We start from the raw sequence: 19955 nt of genomic DNA, 5'->3' as shown, positions 1-19955 counted from the left end.
CTCAAAGCAATATTTAAACTAATCAACCTCCCCTACACACACACGTAATAGATTTTAATAGAAATTTTAACTGCAGTTAATAAGAATATATGATCAGCACTTAAAAAGCAAAATATGTATTCTAGATTTCTAAAAACTAGAAAATTATAAAAATCGCATTGAAACTAACAAATTTCTTCAAGTTAATAAAAAACCAACATGTTGTTGTTATAACTATTCAAAAATCAGGCCACTTTTAAAACCTCAAAATTTCATAATATGTCAACACAGCTCATTAATGAAAACCTGGCTACAGGGAGTTTATGAAATATCATGTATCAGGATTACAGCTCTGAGAGCAGAAAAACAGCATTCAATTTCTAAGTTACACAAAGTCTAGAACATTTTTAGCACTTGGTATTTATTAGGAATGTATTTTAGGTGTTGCAACTCTTAGAATCAAAAAGTAACTTACAAATGGAATCCAGAAAGCCATGCCCCAGCCCTTTGGAAGCAGGACATCCCAGCCACTTCCCCAGCCTTGTCGGTCATCACCAGTCACTTTTCCTGGCTGTTGAATCAAAAGTATAGGTATCTTGGACTCATGGGGACCTAAAACAAGTTGTGACCCAGGCACCAGCAATTCACTTCTCTTCCAGTTTAAATCCTAAAGTGGAAGAAAATAATTCAAGACAAATAACCTAGTCTTCTGGGAAATTCTACTGGGACTCATTATAAGCAGCTTTAGAAAATTAAATGACATTTTAAAAAGCAAGGAAAACAGTGTTCTCAATAAATATACGTGAGCCATTTTTAAGAACATGGTATTCTTCCTACGATGATTTTCCTCAATACAGATGCTTTGGTAGAAAACACCAAATTATCTTGAATTGGGCTAGAATATCCTAGATGATTCAGTTATCAAATAATATACATTCATTCTGTTAATCTCTTACATTTTAATGTATGCCCCTACATTTATTTTGGTTAAGATGTATTGTCATGAAGTAAAAAAGGTACAAACAATTAAGAACTCAAGGAAGGCCAAGTGGGAAAATATTCTGGCTCTTGAGAAAATTTCTTACCAGTCTTAAGGATTGAAAATAGAAGATACTATAAATTATTTGTTAAGTGGACCATAGGAGGTGCACAATAACATCCTTTCAGATTTCCTTGCTAGCTGTAGAGGGGTAAATGAGTAGAAGGCAGGCCTCACACTCAACTGAGAAAACTGTGAGATGCTGTTTCCAGGCCACGAAGTCCAACTACGGCCTCGTGGTGCTCCTGCACCCATGACCAAGTCCTGGGTCTCCTATTACCTTTGGTCAAGTTTCCACTGCCATCCACATGCTGGTAATTCCAAAGTATCCATCTCTTTAGCCCTGACTTTTCTCCCTGGGTTGGAAGCCTATGGCTGGGACATCTGCTCCTGGGATGTCCTAAGGCCCCTCAAACTCAGTTTACCTGAGACTGAGCTCACAATCCCCTGTACTCACTCTCCCCCTCATTCCCCATGGGGCTGAATGATGCAACAACTCTCACAGTTTGTTATTCATTCACTCAAATATTTACAGTTCACTGATTGACTCATTCACTCAAATATTTGCTGAGCACCTGTTACATGCCAAATACTTTTCTAGAATCTCAGAATACAGCAGTGAGAAGTCAGGCCTGGTTCTGACTCTCTTTTAGCTGTGCCCCTAAGCCCAAACTAGACCATTAGGAGCTAATCTTCAAATTTCCTCCTTTCTCACTTACCGTCTTCCAATCAACCACTCAGTCTTGTCAGTTTTGTATTCCAGGAATATGTTTTCAACCTAGCCCTCCTCCCCCATTCCAGGCACACTGCCACAGCTCAGGCCCCCGTCACAACCTGAATAATGGACTATTTCCGGGGTCTCTTTTAAGGCTATCCAACCGCAAGTCATCTTTCCAGCTCTTCTGCCCCATCCCCATCCCCATCTAACCTCCACCCCGCTCTCAGAGCGTGTGTCTGCTCACGTCACGGCTCTGCTTAAAACAAATGTCACCCAACATCTTCAGTCCAGATCCTTAAAATGCTTCAAGGTCATTTATGTTCTGTCCCCTTTTCATCTCTTCAGTTTCATCTCCTGCCCTGCCCTTGACTCCAAGCTGCTGATCCACTTGGAGGCTCCTGAGCACATAACCCTGGCTTTGGCCTAGCCTCTGAAACAGGCTGTTCTCACTTTCAGCAATCCTTCCTCCACTGCAGCCTTGGCTCCTGGCTGGTGGCCCCAAGAAGTCTGCTTAATTCTAACCAGTCAGCTCAAATACCAGCTCCTCCATCTAGGAAGCTTTCCCCAGTTTCCCTAGTCTAGGCTCTGTACCCTGTTTTGAGACCACTAAAAGTACCCTGTACTTTTTTGGCCATATCCTAGTCATCCACCCCATCATCTAATACAATACCTGGCCCTGGAAGGAGCTGGATCATTGTGAAATTAAAGACAAAGAACATTTAAGGGGGAAAAAAACAATAAAAGAAAAGCATGTATTTAAATCATGATTATCACTTCAAGAAAAAGTCTTTGTATTAACTTTTTCTAGAGATTATTCTTCTCTAGGAACAGAAAATCATAGTATGTATTGTAAGTAAGAGAACAGTAAATTGTTTGAAAATAAAAAGAAGTCTGTGATATCCTATCAATTATGTGAAATAACTTTTGTGGTCTCTACAGGGATGAATTTCCATGGTTCTTCATGACTTTACCAATAATCCTCACATCATTAGTTACCTGATCTGAGATTTTATTCTCTGTGACACTCTTACAGATAGCCCGGTTCCAAATAAAGCTATGTGTACACTCCGCAGGCACGCCCTCCAGAAGCAGCTGTCTAACTTTCTCAGTATCTAAGAGGGAAAAGAAATAGCCTTCAAACCACATACTTTAGATCAATGAAGTCAAACTCAAAATGTTGCTAGTTGATCTTCTGTTACAAGGAAATACTTCATAGGCACTTACTTAACTTCTCTAGAAAAACTTACTTGGTTAGAAATAAGTTATTCTTATAGTTGGTTACCTAATCTGTGAAATAGCAAAGGATCCTCAACTCATTTCTTGACATTTGTTTTTAGTGTAGAAGATGTAAACACCACATTAAATTGCCTCTAAATAACTGCCTAATTCCACAATTAAGATAATTAAATTCCAGGAATCATCACACAGGCAAAAATTTCTTGGTAACATGCAATGATAGCACCAGCCATGTTTTCACTATCAGCTTCAGAGTTGTTTATACAATTCCTGGTCCAGTGGTGGTGAGCCAGCAGATATCATCCTTTTATTTCAAGCCCTATTATTTCAAGTCTCTAAGAACTCTTCTTTTATTGGCTTCAATATTTACTCCTTTCTGTAAAACATATTTTTGTATTCCTTTAAAATGAGCATATTCTCCATGAAATATATTGTTTCATCCCTTTAAATAAGCCACACCATGACAAAAAGGACTCTGGTGGGAAAAGAGGAACTTTATCAGTTATAAACATAAATTGATAGAAAAGACTACCTACATACAGTCATGTAAACACTAGGGGGAAAAAATCTTCCAAATCTTATTTTGTTGGACTAAAGAATTAAACTTTTTAAAAAGTCAGACTAATTTCTGAGTTTTGGCTAAGGTTGTCAAAGTGCCAACAGAGAAAGGTCACTCAAAAGCACATACCTGCATGGATCTGATGACCGGAAAAAAAATTTAAGTTGGAAGCGACTGGGTCAAAATGTGACAGATTTCAAGGGAGAACAAAGACAGAGAATATTAAATTGATAAAAAGATCTGAGATAAAACTACTGAAAGTAGCAACTGCTTCCAGTACATTGCTCTTCCTCAGGGAGAAAATAACCACCAGCCCCTCACGTAACAGTGCTGTGTGCTTCCGAAGTTCACATAGCCTGTCTAGAAGCAAACAAGCTCCAGTTCAAACAGCCTCTGCCTACTCAGAATACTTTCTTGTGGAGTGCTGCCAGAGATCTGAGTGACAGAATTGGGACTGTACTCAGACTTGGCTGCAGACAAAAGAGATGGCTGACACTTAGGATGCAGAGCTACAGGAAAGTGGACCTCATCTTCAAATATTCTAAAAAATAATAAGAAATAAATAGATGAAAGAAAGTAAATGGTACATCCAGACAATGGAATACTATGAAGGACCTAAAAAAATAGAGTTTTCAAGCTATGAAAAGACATAAGAAAACATAAATGTGTATTACTAAATGAAAGAAGCTAATCTGAAGAATCTACAGACTATATGACTTCAACTGTGTGACAATGCAGAAAAGGCAAATTCAGAGAGAGATGAGTAGCATCTTTTCAGGGTATGAAAAGTATTCTTACTTTTGAATTATGATACTATAATGGTGGATACATGTTGTTATAAATTTGTCAAAACCCATAGAATGTGCAACATAAAGAGTGAACCCTAATGTAAACTGTGGTCTTTGGGTGATAATGACGTGTCAAGGTAGGCTCTTGGATGGTGATAAATGTACCACTCTAGTGCAGGCTGTTGACAGCGGAGGAGACTGAGAATACTTGGGGGCAGGGGTACATGGGAGCTTTCTGTACTTTCCATTCAATTTTGCTGTGAACCTAAAACTGTTCTTAAATGTGAATCTATTTAAAACAAAGCACAGTATGTCTGAAGGCAAAGGAGAAGGCCCTTTTAGGTCAATATTTGTCAGTAGTGAGAGAAAAAGAATATTACCAGTTGAGTCAGCATGCACTTCAGTGTGCCCAGCATGACTATCAATTCTGAATATAATTCTAGTCTTTCCTCCAGGACTCATATAAAGCAGATTCTTTCATACCCACACAAAAGCCTTCTAACTGACGAAATAATTCCAGAATTGTGGCTTAAAGGTTGAAGGAAATAGCTTGTCTTCTCCTTTCTTGAATGTATTTGAAGAGGACCAGCTTTTAAACTAAAACTTTAAGTTTTCCTTGGAGAAGCAAAGGAAATGAATAAAAGGCTTTCTCATTTGGTGATCAAATAAGTCAGTTACAGTGTCCAAATTCACTCTATTTTAAGTTAAAGCAGCCCAGATGAAGTTTCGAGGCTTTTTCTCTCCCAAGAGCAGAAAGAGAGCAGCCGTGGCTAAATGACTGGTAACTGGACATTTCTGAAAGTTGGCTGCAGACCAGTGCCCTCAAAGTACTTGCAAAAGCTGTGAAAAGTTAAGAGATAATTTCTCACCTCTCATTCTAAAGGCAACAAGACTTTTTCTGTGTTTTGGGTACACACTACCAAGGTATGAAAAGAGAAAGATTAAAACGAGCCCATGAGCACAATGTAAGTGCAGTATTTTCTAAAGCAAATTCATCTCTGGAAGACAAAGACTAGTTAGAGTATCCTGTCAAATCAGCAGACACTAAGGAGAACAAATACAAAAGTAACAGTGCAACAGAAATTATATTTCAAAATCTCACCCAGTAAACCAATTACTTACATAGTGAAATGCTATTAATGAAGTTGAAAAGATTTGCAAAAACACATTATTAATGTTTAATTCAAATTCAAGGACCAAAGATCAAGCAAACTTTTCCAAAGCCCCTGAAAACATGCATCATCCTTTCAGGTTCTCCCTTGAAAAAAAAAAAAGTTTCTTTCTCTGTGCCGTGTTGCTGTCAATACTTCCAACACTCAAATGTGTAACTGTTTTCCCCAGAGTGAGCAATTCTTTGACCCCAGCTGGGTGTCCTACAATTTAACTCAATTCTGACACTATCTACCTGAAGACAGCATCAGATCCCACACGTAAGGATTCAGTCCTGCAAGGCTGCTCACACTTTAGATGTCAAATCAAAGTCTCAGACTCCCTTATTCTGACCAGCTGGCTGTACATTGGTTTCACATACAACCCCCTCCTCCAGGTTGATACTTTGCTAGAATGGCTCTCAGTACTCAGGAAAATAGTTTACTCTCTACATTACTGTGTTGTGTTTTTTTTTTTAATAACCAGATGGAAGAGATGCACAGGAAAAGGTGTGGGGAAAGGGATCTGGAACTTCCCTGCCCTCTCTGGGCACTCCACCCTCCCAGTGCTTCCATGCACTGAGCAAGACTCTCTGGAATCCATTGTTGAAGGCTTTTATGGAGGCTACAACAAAGTATGGGTGATTGAGTAAATCACTGGCCATCCACAATTAGACTTGTCCTCCAGCTTCTCTCCCTTTCCCAGAAGTTGGGGGGAAGGTGGAGGGCTGAAAGTTCCACCCTCTGACCACATGGTTGGTTCCCTGGCACTCAGCCCACCCTACTTAGAGACTTTCCAAGAATCGCCTCATTAATATAAACTAAGGTGTGGTTCAGAGGGGCCTGTTATGAACAGCAAAAGATGCTTCTTTCATCTTTAAGGCTCTTACCACTTAGGAAATTATGAGGGTTTTAGGAGCCAAGAGCCAAGAAAGGTACATTTGGACAAATATCAGCATATATATTCCTTATTGTATCATAGTATCACAGTCATATACCTTCTCTTTTCAGAGCCAATTCCCAGTACACATAAAAAGATGAAGCTTTTGTTATCCAAATCAGTCAAACCTTTCTTTACGGTTTAAGTAACACCAGGGACGTTCTGCTTTGTCAAGGTCAAAACAGGTAGAGAATGCCTTCAGATATAGTACTTCAGAAAATTAAGTTTTAGATCATCATGACAGAGATTCTTTCAAAGATTAACCATCTATTAACTAATCCAGCTAATCAAGTCCATTATGAACTTTAGTTCTGAATTGTCATTGTCACCATGATTGTATGTTAACTTTGTTAGTAATGCTGATATAATACTAACTCCTTGAAAAGTTACTTCTTTATGTAATTCACATGCCAATACTTCTTCAAAGAAATTACTCAGAACAGGTTTAAATGTAATACCACAGTAACTAACAAGGAGGTAAGCTTTTATAGAAATTAAATCAAGTTCTTCAAAATAGACTTTAATTTTCCTTAAACTGATTCATGTTAAGATAAAAGCTTTAGAGAGGACTTAAATACACAATGGCTTCATTCCAAAAAAGGATCTGAGGCCTCCAGAGAAGCAGAGTTCAACTATAGCTTTAGGACAATTAAGATAGTCAGCACTGAATGGTGTAGCAGACACTGCAACTTTTATGGCTGCATCAAACCATACTGCCATTATAAAAAGAAAAGAGGCAACAACTCACTGATTAAAGTTTCAGGCTCCATAATTAACTTGCCTATATACCTTCAAACTCCTCTCTCATCCAGTCTATCTTTCATGTGAAGTTCTGACAGAGTAATTCATTGCCCCCTTAATAAGTGATCTAACCACTTGTGGAGGTAAAAAAACAATTCTGAAGTTGTTACTACATACACCTTTATTTTTCCTCCAAAAATTCAAAAGCTACTTTTAATGATTCTTCAAATTAATCATGTTTAAATAACTCATAAATACAATGAGATATTACCACAATTGTTGTAAATCCCAGATTAGACTAAAATTTTAGCTAGCCCCTACCCTCCTTCCTAACGACAAGGAGGACAAATAACTCCCATAGGCCACTCTACTAAGTCTAAGCCAACACATCTTACCCTTCAGCACTTGGGATGGCCTTGCCAGGATTCGAACCTGGATCATCTGTATGGTAAGACAGAGGCTTCCAATGAGCACAAGACCAGCTGTGGGTGCCGATCCCTTCCTCACAATTAGAATTCTAAAATGCCAGGCATTTTCAGAGAACCCAGTTTGCAGAGAGACATGTTCTACTACATAATAAAGAACTCAGGGGAAAAAATGATCATAAGGATCAGGCTACATGTTTCACAGGTAAAACATACTTCCACATACATCATCTAATTCCACATCCTTTGATCCTAATCACCTTGAAAGGTAGCAGGTAAAGGCTGCCCTAATTTTTTTTTTTTTTTTGAGAGGGCATCTCTCATATTTATTGATCATATGGTTGTTAACAACAATAAAATTCTGTATAGAGGACTCAATGCACAATCATTAATCAACCCAAGCCTAATTCTCAACAGTCTCCAATCTTCTGAAGCATAATGAACAAGTTCTTAGATGGTGAACAAGTTCTTACATAGTGAATAAGTTCTTACATGGTGAACAGTGCAAGGGCAGTCATCACAGAAACTGTCGGTTTTGATCACACATCATGAACTATGAACAATCAGTTCAATTATGATTATTCATTTGATTTTTATACTTGATTTATATGTGAATCCCACATTTCTCCCTTATTTTTATTGTTATTATTATTATTATTATTTTTAATAAAATGCTGAAGTGGTAGGTAGATGCAAGATAAAGGTAGAAAACATAGTTTAGTGCTGTAAGAGGGCAAATGTAGATGATCAGGTCTGTGCTTATAGACTAAGTATTGATCCAAGCTAGATAAGGGCAACAAAACATCCACGGATGCAGAAGATTTCTCTCAAAACAGGGGGGGTGATGTTCTAAGTCTCACCTGGTTGATCCCCAATTTCTCACCTGATGGCCCCCCTGTGACTGTGCCTGTCTTAGGTTGTTCCTCCCTTGAGGAATCTTAACCATCTCTGGCTAACCAGTCATCTTCTGGGGCCATACAGGGAAATGTAAAGTTGAAGGCTGCCCTAATTTTTACAGATGAGGTGTCACAGTCTCTGCTCAATACAGTAAGGAAACCCAGGAGTGTTTCAACAACTTTACCTTGCCATTTTTCTGGATTGGGCAAAACTCTGGACCTCTTTTGAGGCAAATTTATTCGAGGATCCCCAACTGTCAGTCCCAGAATAGTACCTGCTGGAATTTCTGCTGGAGACGTTATTCCTTTAACAAAACAAAACAAAACAAAACACCCAGGATTAAAGAAAGTCATTCATGATATATACACATTTTCTTGTATTTTCAAATTTTCCTAATGGAGCTTTCTGCTTGGGCTAATTATTTAAAAACATGTGTTCCCCTTTTTTTACAAAAAACATTAAATTAACATAACAGGTAAGTTTACAATATAAACATGCATGTTTCTATCAATGGTAACCACAGTAGGTTTATGCCCAAATGCAATCATGTGAAGCTAAGAACAGATTTTAGTTTAGTACCTGGTATGTGCACTACTGATCTATAATATCAGAAAGCCAGTTATTTGTAATACTAAAGTCTCATTTGTTTGTTGTTTCATAAACAAAGTCAAATATGTTCCCTTTATTCATGGGTTCAGGCTCCTCTCTCATTTGCTTTCGGCTGTAGTCTAAGTTACAAGGTGATACCACACATAGGTAGCCCAACTGCAAAGTGCTCTTTAACCCCCTTCCCCCTCTCCCTTCTTCCCGCGCACAACCCCGTGTTCCATCTGTATACCTCCCAACAGTTCAAAAATGGCTTCTTGTCTGTGATGAAGAGAAACACTCCCAGGATTTTTACAGGTTTCAATCCACCAATGGTGAGGTGTCTTATCTGTGTCCTCTCCCTCCTGAAAAATAACAACTCCTGTTCACCAGACAAATAATTAGTCAGACATAATGATTCTGCTATGGCTGTGACAGCGTCCCCCACCCTGACATTTTCGGTATGTGGGAATGAACATTTTACGGGGGGAGCCAAGGAAATTGTCACTATATTTAACACAGTAAATTACTACTCTTGTTATTAGAAGCAAGGACACAATATCACACTTCTCTTGAGATTTCACATACTAAGAAAACCACCTGTAGTTCTCTAGCAGACTACCTCCCTAAGCTGCCTCACACACCTTGGGGGATCAGAAAAGGAGAGAAAAATGATAAAAATGTGGAAACCTAAAGGATAAGGAAGATTTAGCAAGCAAGTAGGAGTGGAGGCAGAATGTTCACGGTGGAAAAAAAAGCAGATGCAAAGGCTCTAAAAGCAATGAGATCTGACATATTCTAGAACCTGAAAGAAGGCCAGCGGGTCTGAAGTGCAGAGAGGGAGGCAAGCGGAGACCAGAGAGGCAGGAAAGTACACAGGGCTTTGGAGTTTATCTTAAATACAATAAGGAGCTATTTAAAAAAAGCTTTTCATCAGGAAGCAACATGATGTAAATAAATTGTTACAAGATAACTGTTTCCTGCATGGAGAATGGAGTGCAAGGCGGGAACAACAGAGGAAAGTTAAGAAGCTGCTTCAGTATTCAGGCTAGAGACGACTGAGATTCAGGCTGGTGTGGAAGCAACACAGAGAGGCAGACTTTGTTTTTTAAAATCTCTCTCTTATTCTAAAAGCTCGGAATCTTTTCAGATCTATCATCGTATTTAACCATGTCAATCTATGAGAGGCACAAGCAACTGCACAGTTAATTGCACTAATACAGGAAAACAAATTGACTTTGAACCTGGTGTATCTGACTCCTAATCTAGTTTCCACTCTCTAGACCTGCATTGCCAATGTGGTAGCTGTAGCCACGGAGAGCTACCTAAATTTATTTTTAGCTAATTAAAGTGTAGCCACGGAGAGCTACCTAAATTTATTTTTAGCTAATTAAAGTTAAAAGGTACAGATTCAGTGCCTCAGTCACACTAACCATATTTCAAGTGCTCAATAGCTACATGTGGCTGGCTAGTAGCTACCACCTGGACGGCACAAAGGAACATCATCCTCGCAGAAAGTTGTGTTGATCAAGGCTGCACTAGACACTCTGCCCTCACCGTTTTAGGGATCACAGACCCTTGAAACTAGCCCCTGCATCACACAAGTACAAACAAAAAAACTGGCCTATACTTTCAGGGATTTTTTGGGTCTCTCTGTTACCCACTTATGGAGCAGAACTTAAGACCCATTCACAAAAATCACAAACTGCAAAGGTAGTCTTGTTTAAGCAGAAACAAGTCAACCTACTTATCACATTCACTTATATCTATTCTTTAGAAGTGAAACATAACAAAGTCTTTGATAATAAGCATAAGGAGAGAAATAAACATTCATAGGCCAAGGCCCAAAACGGTAACAAATTATATGTTAGTCTTCACAAATTGGATAAGAAGGACATAACTAAATAAAACATGACAGTCACATTTACTCTTACGGTATGGACACAAGCAGCTTTGAGCGCCTCAGTGAGGATGGAGTGGGAAAGTGGACCTATCAGCCGGAACCTGTTCATCTCCATTGTCAAATCACTGAAAGAGAGACAGGGTCTCAAAATGGAAATTTCCATCATATACAATTTCTGTGCCTTGTAAAAATAGAGCCAATTCTTCACAGAAAAGATTCAGTGGGTTCAGAGCAAATTCAACTAATACCTGACTATTATGCCTGTGGTTGCAGAGATCCAATTATATGGTTGATGTGAATCTCTAGTTCCATCACCTATAACTTTTTTGATTGGTTTAGTATTTTCTCCATCAGCTTCCCATTTTCTTTTCTTGCCCATTTTCTCATCAGGCAGTTCAGTTTGGCTTTTTTCTTGGGATGGTATCAGAAGGGGGTCAGGGATGCAGACAGTTGATTTGATGGGTTCCATACACTGGCACACTGTTTTTATTTCCTCTAAAATATCCTAAGGATATATTTAAACATTTTACTTTAGCATTTTGAAATTTAAATACATTACAAAGTTTAAGATGGTTTAATTTTTGTTTTTTTCTCTCTTTAAAAATTTACATTTTTACCCCTTCACAAATTAAACTAAATTGATCATCATCAAAGAGCTTTTTTGACTCTTCTGAGCATACTAGATGGCACTTGGAACAAAAAAAATAACTCCTAAATGCTAAAGATTAATGAAAACAACATGACTACTCTGAACAAATTTTTAAAAAAAGTTTAAAGAGAAAATTTACAGTCGAGAACAGTGAATATACTGAGAAGCTAAGTAAAGGCAATATTAAAAATCATAAGAATTACTCAAACAGCTTCTCATTATCAAATAGGCTCTAACAAACACCTAGACATCAATGAACCAATTCAAATATGGTAGAAGCATATTCTAACAAATGCCACACTTAAAGCCATTTGCATAATGAGACTGGTTTTCATATCTACTTCTACTCATGGCTTACTGAAAAATGAGGTCAAGGTTTGCTTTATTTAATATTCACATAACTTGCCTCCCTATATTCAGATACCTAGCTTTCAGCCAAACATCAATACTATTTGAATTTCCCTAGCATTGATTTCCAACAGTAGTGAAGGATGCAGTAACAGAGTGATGGGGAAATACTCTCAAGGATTATACCCATTTAAGAGTTGGATGAAGCCAGATCCACAGCTGCCTGCTCTTGGAAGTGTTGCCAGGGGTCCTCTCAGCCTTCCAAATAAATGTAACAGGCCCCAGCATTTCTCTGGGATACTTATTTGCCCGGTAAAGAACGAGACTGCCTTGGCGCTTTCCAGACAAGCAGTGCACTGCTGCGAAAGTCAGTCCTGACATAAACAAAAACAGATTTCCATGATTTCAAGTGTAGAGACTGCAGTACCATTTCCTGAGAGCCCTACTGTCATCTCCTGTCCATTTCCAAATGGGATGGGGTTTTGGTTCTGATCACTGCCTAGATCAAAGCTCAGCACAATAAGTTCTCAAGAAACATTTATTGAACAAATGTTCTAATAAGTTTAGAGTTTCTTCCTGACTAAATTTACTCCACCAGAATGTTTGTCTCACTTTACACTTGACAAAGTTAGAAATGATTTAAAACCACCCCACCTTTCCTTATATTAACATACTCACATGAATTGTCTCGCACATTTTTATATATGTTTAAATTCCAAAATGCTTACAGCAAACACTTGCTCATTAAATGAATAGATATTCAAAGGCTGAAACAGGACTCGGTTGTGAAACAAGTTTACCTGTGTCTATGCTACACATTGGAGAAAGTGCCTTTAGTATTTCTTCCTCTTTGCCTTTCAACTCCAAACAACAGTAGTAGGAAAAATCCTGTGCAAAGAGGGAGACACAGATACTTAAGAATTTACAAGGGGAACTATTTCAAGAAGCCAAAAGCCACATGAGAAAAACTTCTAGAAGTCCAAGACACACAACAAATCTACTCTCAGCTGTCAGAGGCCAGATGAACCCCACACAAATTTGTACAACTGGGTGACAACAGAGAGTAATGGTTAACAGCCTGGAACTCTGGAGTCAGACTACCTGGGTTCAAATTTACTCACTGGTTGTATGACCGTGGATAAATCACCTAATGTCTTTGTACCTCAGTTTCCCCATCTGTAAAATGGAAATAATGATAACTACTTACTTTGTAGTGTTGCTGCAAGGATTAAATGTATAAAAATTGGACCTGGCATAAAATATCCAAAAATATTTGTTATTTTTAGTACTTAAGGCTGATTAAATGTAAAGAAAGTATCTGATAACCTTGGCAAAAATTCTGCCCCATGCCCCAAATAAGAAGTAACTCCTATGTCTGTCTTAAAGTTTGAGAGATGGTGGGGTACAGTGGAAAAAGCACGGGCCAGGGGAATTAGCTGCCCAGTGCAACACAGACCACCAACAAGCTGTGTGACCCTGGGCAAGTCACTTTACTATCTGTATCCCAGTTTCTTCAGTGTAAAAATAATTTTACTAGAATCTGTGATTTTTGCTGCTGAGTCTTCAAATCAAAAGCTCTCATCCATTAGGATGGTTACTATCAAAGAAACTGAAAATAACAAGTGTTGGTGAGAATGTGGAGAAATTGGAACCCATGCACACTGCTGATGGGAATGTAAAACAGTGTAGCCTCTATGGAAAACAGTATGGGTGATCCTACTAAATGAATCAAAGCTGAATGAATCTTGAACATACTAACAAGACCCTGTATGATCTAGTTCCTACTTATTTCTCCATAACTAATCTCACCCTAAGGTTAGCCTTCCCAACTCTTCCATTTTCTCATCTCTTACAGCTCAGCTCAAGCATCACTTCTGTGAGAAAGCGTTCCTGTTCCTCTGTTCTGAATGGTCATAGTACTGTATACTATTCCCTTCCGATCGTATATTTGGGTAATTATTTGATTAAATATCAGTCTTCCCCAGTACCTTTAGGCAGCTTCATTTCCAGCATCTAACAAAGTATCTCATGCTCAGCAGTCATTTTTAAAATGAATCATCTCAAAGGTAGGGCTGCGGCATACCACGAACTATTCTAAATGTCTATATCAGGAAGGGTTTAAACAAGAATAAACAGAAGACCAGTCAGAAAAGCACACCTGGAGGAGGCAATGGTTTGTCATGGCTCGGTAGCAGGCTCTGTGGCTCTTGACTGTCGGCCTCTCCCCAAGGCAGTAGCCCCACTTCTTGACCATGTGAAATCGTTTGGCATGCCAGATGTGAGTTTCTAACCAGATGTTCTTCTTTTGTCTACGGTTAAATTCTAGCATCCGGTTTATGTGACATCTTCGAGCTTTGTGGCATTTATTTTTTGAATGTTCTTTTTTCTGATGTACTGCTTTCTCTGCCTGTAGTTTCAAGAGAGGCAGATCTTAGTTTGCAACCATCTCAAAACAAAGTTAAATGTTAGGAATTCAAACAATTAACCTCAGATTAAGTGGAGTGTACCTTATAAAAACCAATAATTTGCTTAACTTGGTGATTTCTCAATGAAAATAGAGAAGGGAAGCAATAAAAATAATGAAGATTTTAGAGATAAGCAAACCTAAGGAGCACAGTTCTACCACTGACTAGCTGGGCAAGCTTCCTGGACTTGAAGATTACTATATTTATAAAATGTTCAACACAGTAACACAAACTTAGTACAGCTATTAATATTATAGAGCAAAATAGAATAAATCAAATGCTAGCTTTTTGTTGTTTATACTGTTTTTTAACCTTTAAGATTGTAACTAAAACACAAAACTTAGGCCCAAAAGTATAAAAGTGAGGAAAGCCTACACATTTCATATTAGTTAGATACTAACAGACAAATGCTAAATGCTATTACTGGGAAATAGACTTCACATTAAATCTGGAAAGTACAAAATTCCTCTTCAGTTTACCGTCTTACTCTCTTCCTTAGCCCAACACGTTTTATGGAAAAAACTCTTTTCCATTAGTTTGGGGCACCTTAAGGATAAGGACTTTATCTTGATGAACTCTAGCCCCACCACCTGTATAATAAAGGGACACATAAGGCACTCAATAAAGAAATTTTGAATCAATTAGTAAAGACATGGGTAGCTTAGATTATCTTAGAATGTCCAAGCCAAGAATTGTGGTAAAGCCCAAAACTGTAGGCTTGAGCAAAAATTAAATCCAAGTTCAGAGTTTCAACATTGAAAATGTCAAAAGACAAATACTAGGCATTGATGTTGCCTTTTTTTTTTTAAACTTCCAAACTTAAGCTGGCAAACCCACAAGATGCAGAGCTCACACTGCTTATCAGATAAGGTCAGAAGGTTACTTCAAATCTGCAGGGGAACATCAACTACATACCACTGTTAAAGAAAGGGGCTCCAAATGCTGTATTTAAAAGCTATAATAGCCAATTGCCTGCTAGTCGGCAGGGGCTGGGGGTAGTGACAATGATAAATATAAAAAACATGCAAAAGGATCGTCCCTATGTTTTGGTTTTCATTTAATAAATTCTATTAGGTTAATACTTCCCAATTTCTTTTAGGAACTACTTACTTAAACATCTTACACTAAATGAAACTCCTACCTCTTTCTGGGCCATCTCCTGTAACCGCCTAGGAAGGCGTTTGACATTGTGGCTCATGGCTCTTCGCCTCATGTGCCGTGGCAGAGTCTGGAAAACCAGTGAGTTAGAAGACTTCTGGGTCACCGCTTTCAACATAGCACTGATTTCAGCAGCTCGGGCTTGAGCAAAAGTGGAAGCTGTCAAAGGAAACAGCACCATCATTAAAAGCAAGTCTTAAATTAATATTTCTTCCAGCAGATATCAAAAGGAAGACAGATTTAAGGTATAAGAGTTAACAAATTCACCTACAACACCAACCCCCTATTAGATCAATACTCACAATGGTTATTCTGTGTTATAAGACTGTGAAACTATTCCAATTTTTTTAGAATTCCAAACTATTCCAAAACTTTTACTTTTCCAATTTTTCTACAAGGATTCAGTGTTACTTTTCTAATCAGAAAAAAGTCTAAAAACAAGTTTACAAAGAATTTTTTAAAACAGAGGGCTACATGCAATACATATACATGCAATATAATTGCAACCATTTTTAAATTCAATAATCACATGTGAAAACAAAGAAAAGGCAAAATTTTAACAAAGCTTTTTAAAAAAAATCCAAGGATTTTTTTTCCTTAATATTTTCTTTTTCCAAATATGTGACCATAACTACTATTAATTTTCTCTATTGAAAAACAGACCATTCTGGGAGAAGAGTAAAAAAAGTGCTAAGGAAATTTAAGTAAATTGTTTCAAGAAGGCATAGAGACCAAAAAGCACACCTAAGGTGAGTACTGGAATACAGGGTTCTGTGATTGGGGGTGAAGGGAGTGGCGGGAGATGAGGCCTGACAAGCGCCTGGAGACAGGTAGTTAAAGGTGTTGTTTGCCCTCAGAATGTGTTATATTTGGTTTCATCTTTGGAGAATACCATGCTGAGGAGCGAAAATGACATTTTATATTTTAAAAAGGGGAACAGGGAGGGCAAAGATTTTAAGACAAAGAGGAACAGTTCACAAATAAGAAGTTATAAGAAGACAGGTGAAAGAAGGGGAGAGAAACTGAAGAGATAGCAGTCAGGCCCAAGCAATCTCTTGCCAATGTTCAGGCTCGAGAGGAGAAGGGCCCAGAGTGGAAGGAGGGAGGAGAGAGACAGGAGGCAGGGCTCAGAGCGTTACAAATCTGGCTGAGTTAGAAACAAAGAGATCATGGTATAATCACAGTTCACTTCTGTACAAATACCTACCAGTTAAATATTTGGGAATCTCCTGAGAAGTGCCTTCGGCACCTGCTTTCCATCCCCCCCTTTTTTTAAACATTACTTTGGAGGAAGACTGCTCATTCACATTGGGTTCAGGTGGTGAATGGTGGGTCAATTTGCTTTGCCATTGTCGTGAAGTTCCAGAAAGACGCTCTAGTATATTTTCAAAAAGAAAACAAAATGAAAAGTGTCACTCTTATCAGGGTTAAGGATTACAGTGGAGAACAACATTTGTTGGGTGGTAACACTGATCATATTTTCAATCCTACACCCACCCCTAATATGACTATTACCATCGCCCCTTGAAAGAGGAGGGATCTCGGGCAGGCAGGTGAATTAACTTGCCCAGAGTGATAGAGCAAGTAGGCAGCATGCTAGTAATCATGTCAGTATGATACATAAAAGATATCTGGGTATAATTGACTGAACTTTTCTCCACATAAATAGTGCAACAAGATTTTTAAATATAAGCTCCCTTAAGTACTATAATCCACAGGATTTTATACATTCAGTCTTTTATCATGTCTCTGGCAAACTTAAGCTGGGAATGTATGCTCAACTGAAGAAAGAAATAAAAGCAAAGTCTCTATACAAATGTCTGGGCATTCAGACCATTCTAAGACAATACCAAATCCCTGACTATGACTGTAGGGTGAGATCGGTAGAGAATTTTATGGTGTTCCAGCTTATTGCCACTATAGTGTTAATTATTAAGCCCCTATAGTCATGAAACATGTTAATGAAGTTTGTCGTTGTGAGGTTTTAATAAGATAATATGTGTTAAGGCTTATCACATGGTATGGTAGGTATCAATTGGTGGGTCTGAATCTAGACCTTATGAATATGAATCTAAAACTTACTTAATCAGACCTAATGCACACTATTCTTTACAGTGTTCCCAAAAAGTTCTTGGTCACCTGAATGCTGTCTTTCCAAATTGACATTTTCCTATTCTGCCCAATTATCTCCATCATACCACTTTATAAGGTTCTAAAATCAGCAACCCAGTAAAATGCAGATAAGATAAATGCACTGTATTTCCTTCATGAAATACAGAAATGTAAATAGTAATAGCTGTTAAGATAGAGATAGAACAAATCAGCTCTAAATACATACAGCCAATTCTCGATATTCCCTGTGTTTGTATTCAGTAAGTTACAGTAAACACTGAATTAGCAAATAGTGAACGACTGAATTCATACACATATATACACGTTTCACATATATGAAATACATATACGTAAGTCATATATATATATATATATATATATATATATATATATATATATATATATATAGTCACACCTCACTCAGATTATAATCTGAAATTGTAAAAGCAACTCATCCTGGTAGATTCTGTTTCCTTTACTTTACCAAGAGAAAATGAGGTTCAGAGTGTTCAGCGATCTGCCTGCACTGTGCAGCTGGCCCACAACTGGAATCCCCAGTCAGAGCGGGGGCTTTTTGCGCTGTGCTGTACCACCTACTAAGTCTCCACCCTCTGGTCATCTCCACACGAAAGCTGAAACCAGAAGGCAGCTGGGAGCCTCGGCTAAGAACAACCACATGAGGCAACTATTTTTTCCCCATTCTTCACGTGTTCATGAATGACCACCAAGTGCCATGAGTATTAATTTTGGGGTTACAAATAAACTTGAGCAACTAGGTGAATTTACAAATACAAAATGTGTGAATATTAAGGTCAACTGTATTAGTTTTTAATTCAGGTTATCCACTATTTAATTAATGACTCCCAAAAAGAAATGACAAAAACAATTTGATCCAAATGGGAGTACAGAAAGTACTTACCTTGCTTTTGAGCTTGGAAAGGTTTTCTCCCTTCATTATGGTGCTTTATGCCTCTATCAGCCACAAAGCCAGAGGATAAAGTCACATTGGTGGGTTGGTTTCTCATTTTCTTAGCATGTTTTCTTTCTTTTGCATTAGACATTTCTGGAAAGAAAGTAATAAATTCAGTACAAGGAAAGGGAACTTCCATTCAAAAATAAAAATTAATGCAATAAATAAATACTCATGTGACTCAAAATTTGATTCTTCAATATAATGAATTTTCATTTATAAAAGGTAGGTTGATATCAAAGTATTATCATGATATTGATCGTCAGCAGGGATTCCTAACCAGGGGTGTCTAGGGGAGCTATGAATGATACTGACACCAAAAAAACATGATTTAATAGAAAAAGTTATTCTACTGTTGGAAGCGTCCATATTAGCACATTCTAGCTTGCACCATCAAATAATTAAATCACATTCCAATGCTGACACTGCAGAAAGTCTGTTTAAAGAATGAAAATGAGGTATAAGATCCTTATGCCATGAGAAAAAAATAAATCAGCTAAATCATTTAATCTAAATTTAAAGTGAAAGAAGAGGCCACCTGAAGCAATGAAATACAGAACACACTACTCCAAAATAACCTCTACAGAAACAGAATATAAATCACTGATGTTTTCATTTTTCCTGTTGAGATGAGACCAGCTGTGCCTTTAATTTGTAACAGCAAAAAGATTTCAATGTGAAGTAAGAAGGATGAAGGATAAAAACCTGGTAGAGCCTAATGGATTTACTCAGGAGAGTTCAACTTTCAAACTCAACATCTGCCTTTTTTTTTCCTGAATAGTTTGAAATGTCTGTTTTCTGTTTTGAAGTGAAATTCATTAATAACCTAACCTACTAGACACATCACTTTTACCAATACATGCCCTGTAATATGTGACCTAACTGTAAGGTAAAGGAGAACTAAAAATTAATTTTAATAAAGTAACAATATATTTCCCATATGTAAATATTTCACCACAACTGTACTAGATGACATTATGGAATAGATATTTTGAACAAGGAGATAATCACAACACACAGGCATTAGCACAATCCATAAAGCTGGAGAAAGCTTCCATGCGATATCATTAACTCTTTCCTTGCTGACTGTAGGGAAATCAGGTATATCCTGCATGAAGGAGGGGACATTAAGAGGTAAGGAAGCTCAAAGTAGCAGAACCAAGCTGTTCTCAAAGCATTTCAAGAGTTTAATACTAGTCTTTATCTGTACCTATACACAGAATTACCACGAATGCAACAGCTACAAAGACAAGGTGATATAGGTGTTTTACACTAATGCCTCAAGGCAAGGTAGC

The 19955-nt window shown here is 37.8% G+C and overlaps 1 protein-coding gene across 3 annotated transcripts in view; it reads right to left on the bottom strand.

Annotated features, from left to right (window-relative positions):
• POP1 (POP1 homolog, ribonuclease P/MRP subunit) overlaps positions 1-19955 on the bottom strand; it is a 127608-nt gene that overhangs the window by 45017 nt on the left and 62636 nt on the right. For all 3 annotated transcript variants that reach the window (XM_073229861.1, XM_073229859.1, XM_036995827.2), the window contains 12 exons: positions 18610-18753; positions 16786-16953; positions 15562-15737; positions 14114-14362; positions 12756-12843; positions 12142-12329; positions 11207-11463; positions 10990-11083; positions 9309-9420; positions 8655-8774; positions 2733-2848; positions 455-646 (listed from right to left, as the gene is read on the bottom strand). In XM_073229861.1, coding sequence (XP_073085962.1) covers positions 455-646; positions 2733-2848; positions 8655-8774; positions 9309-9420; positions 10990-11083; positions 11207-11463; positions 12142-12329; positions 12756-12843; positions 14114-14362; positions 15562-15737; positions 16786-16953; positions 18610-18753 — 1904 coding nt within the window. The remainder of the gene's footprint in view (positions 1-454; positions 647-2732; positions 2849-8654; positions 8775-9308; positions 9421-10989; positions 11084-11206; positions 11464-12141; positions 12330-12755; positions 12844-14113; positions 14363-15561; positions 15738-16785; positions 16954-18609; positions 18754-19955) is intronic.

The sequence above is a fragment of the Manis javanica genome, chromosome 2 (genome assembly GCF_040802235.1).
Source record: "Manis javanica isolate MJ-LG chromosome 2, MJ_LKY, whole genome shotgun sequence".
In the NCBI taxonomy this organism is placed as follows: domain Eukaryota; kingdom Metazoa; phylum Chordata; class Mammalia; order Pholidota; family Manidae; genus Manis; species Manis javanica.
Note: the sequence above shows the minus strand (reverse complement) of the source record. Positions and strands in the feature narration are given on the sequence as shown.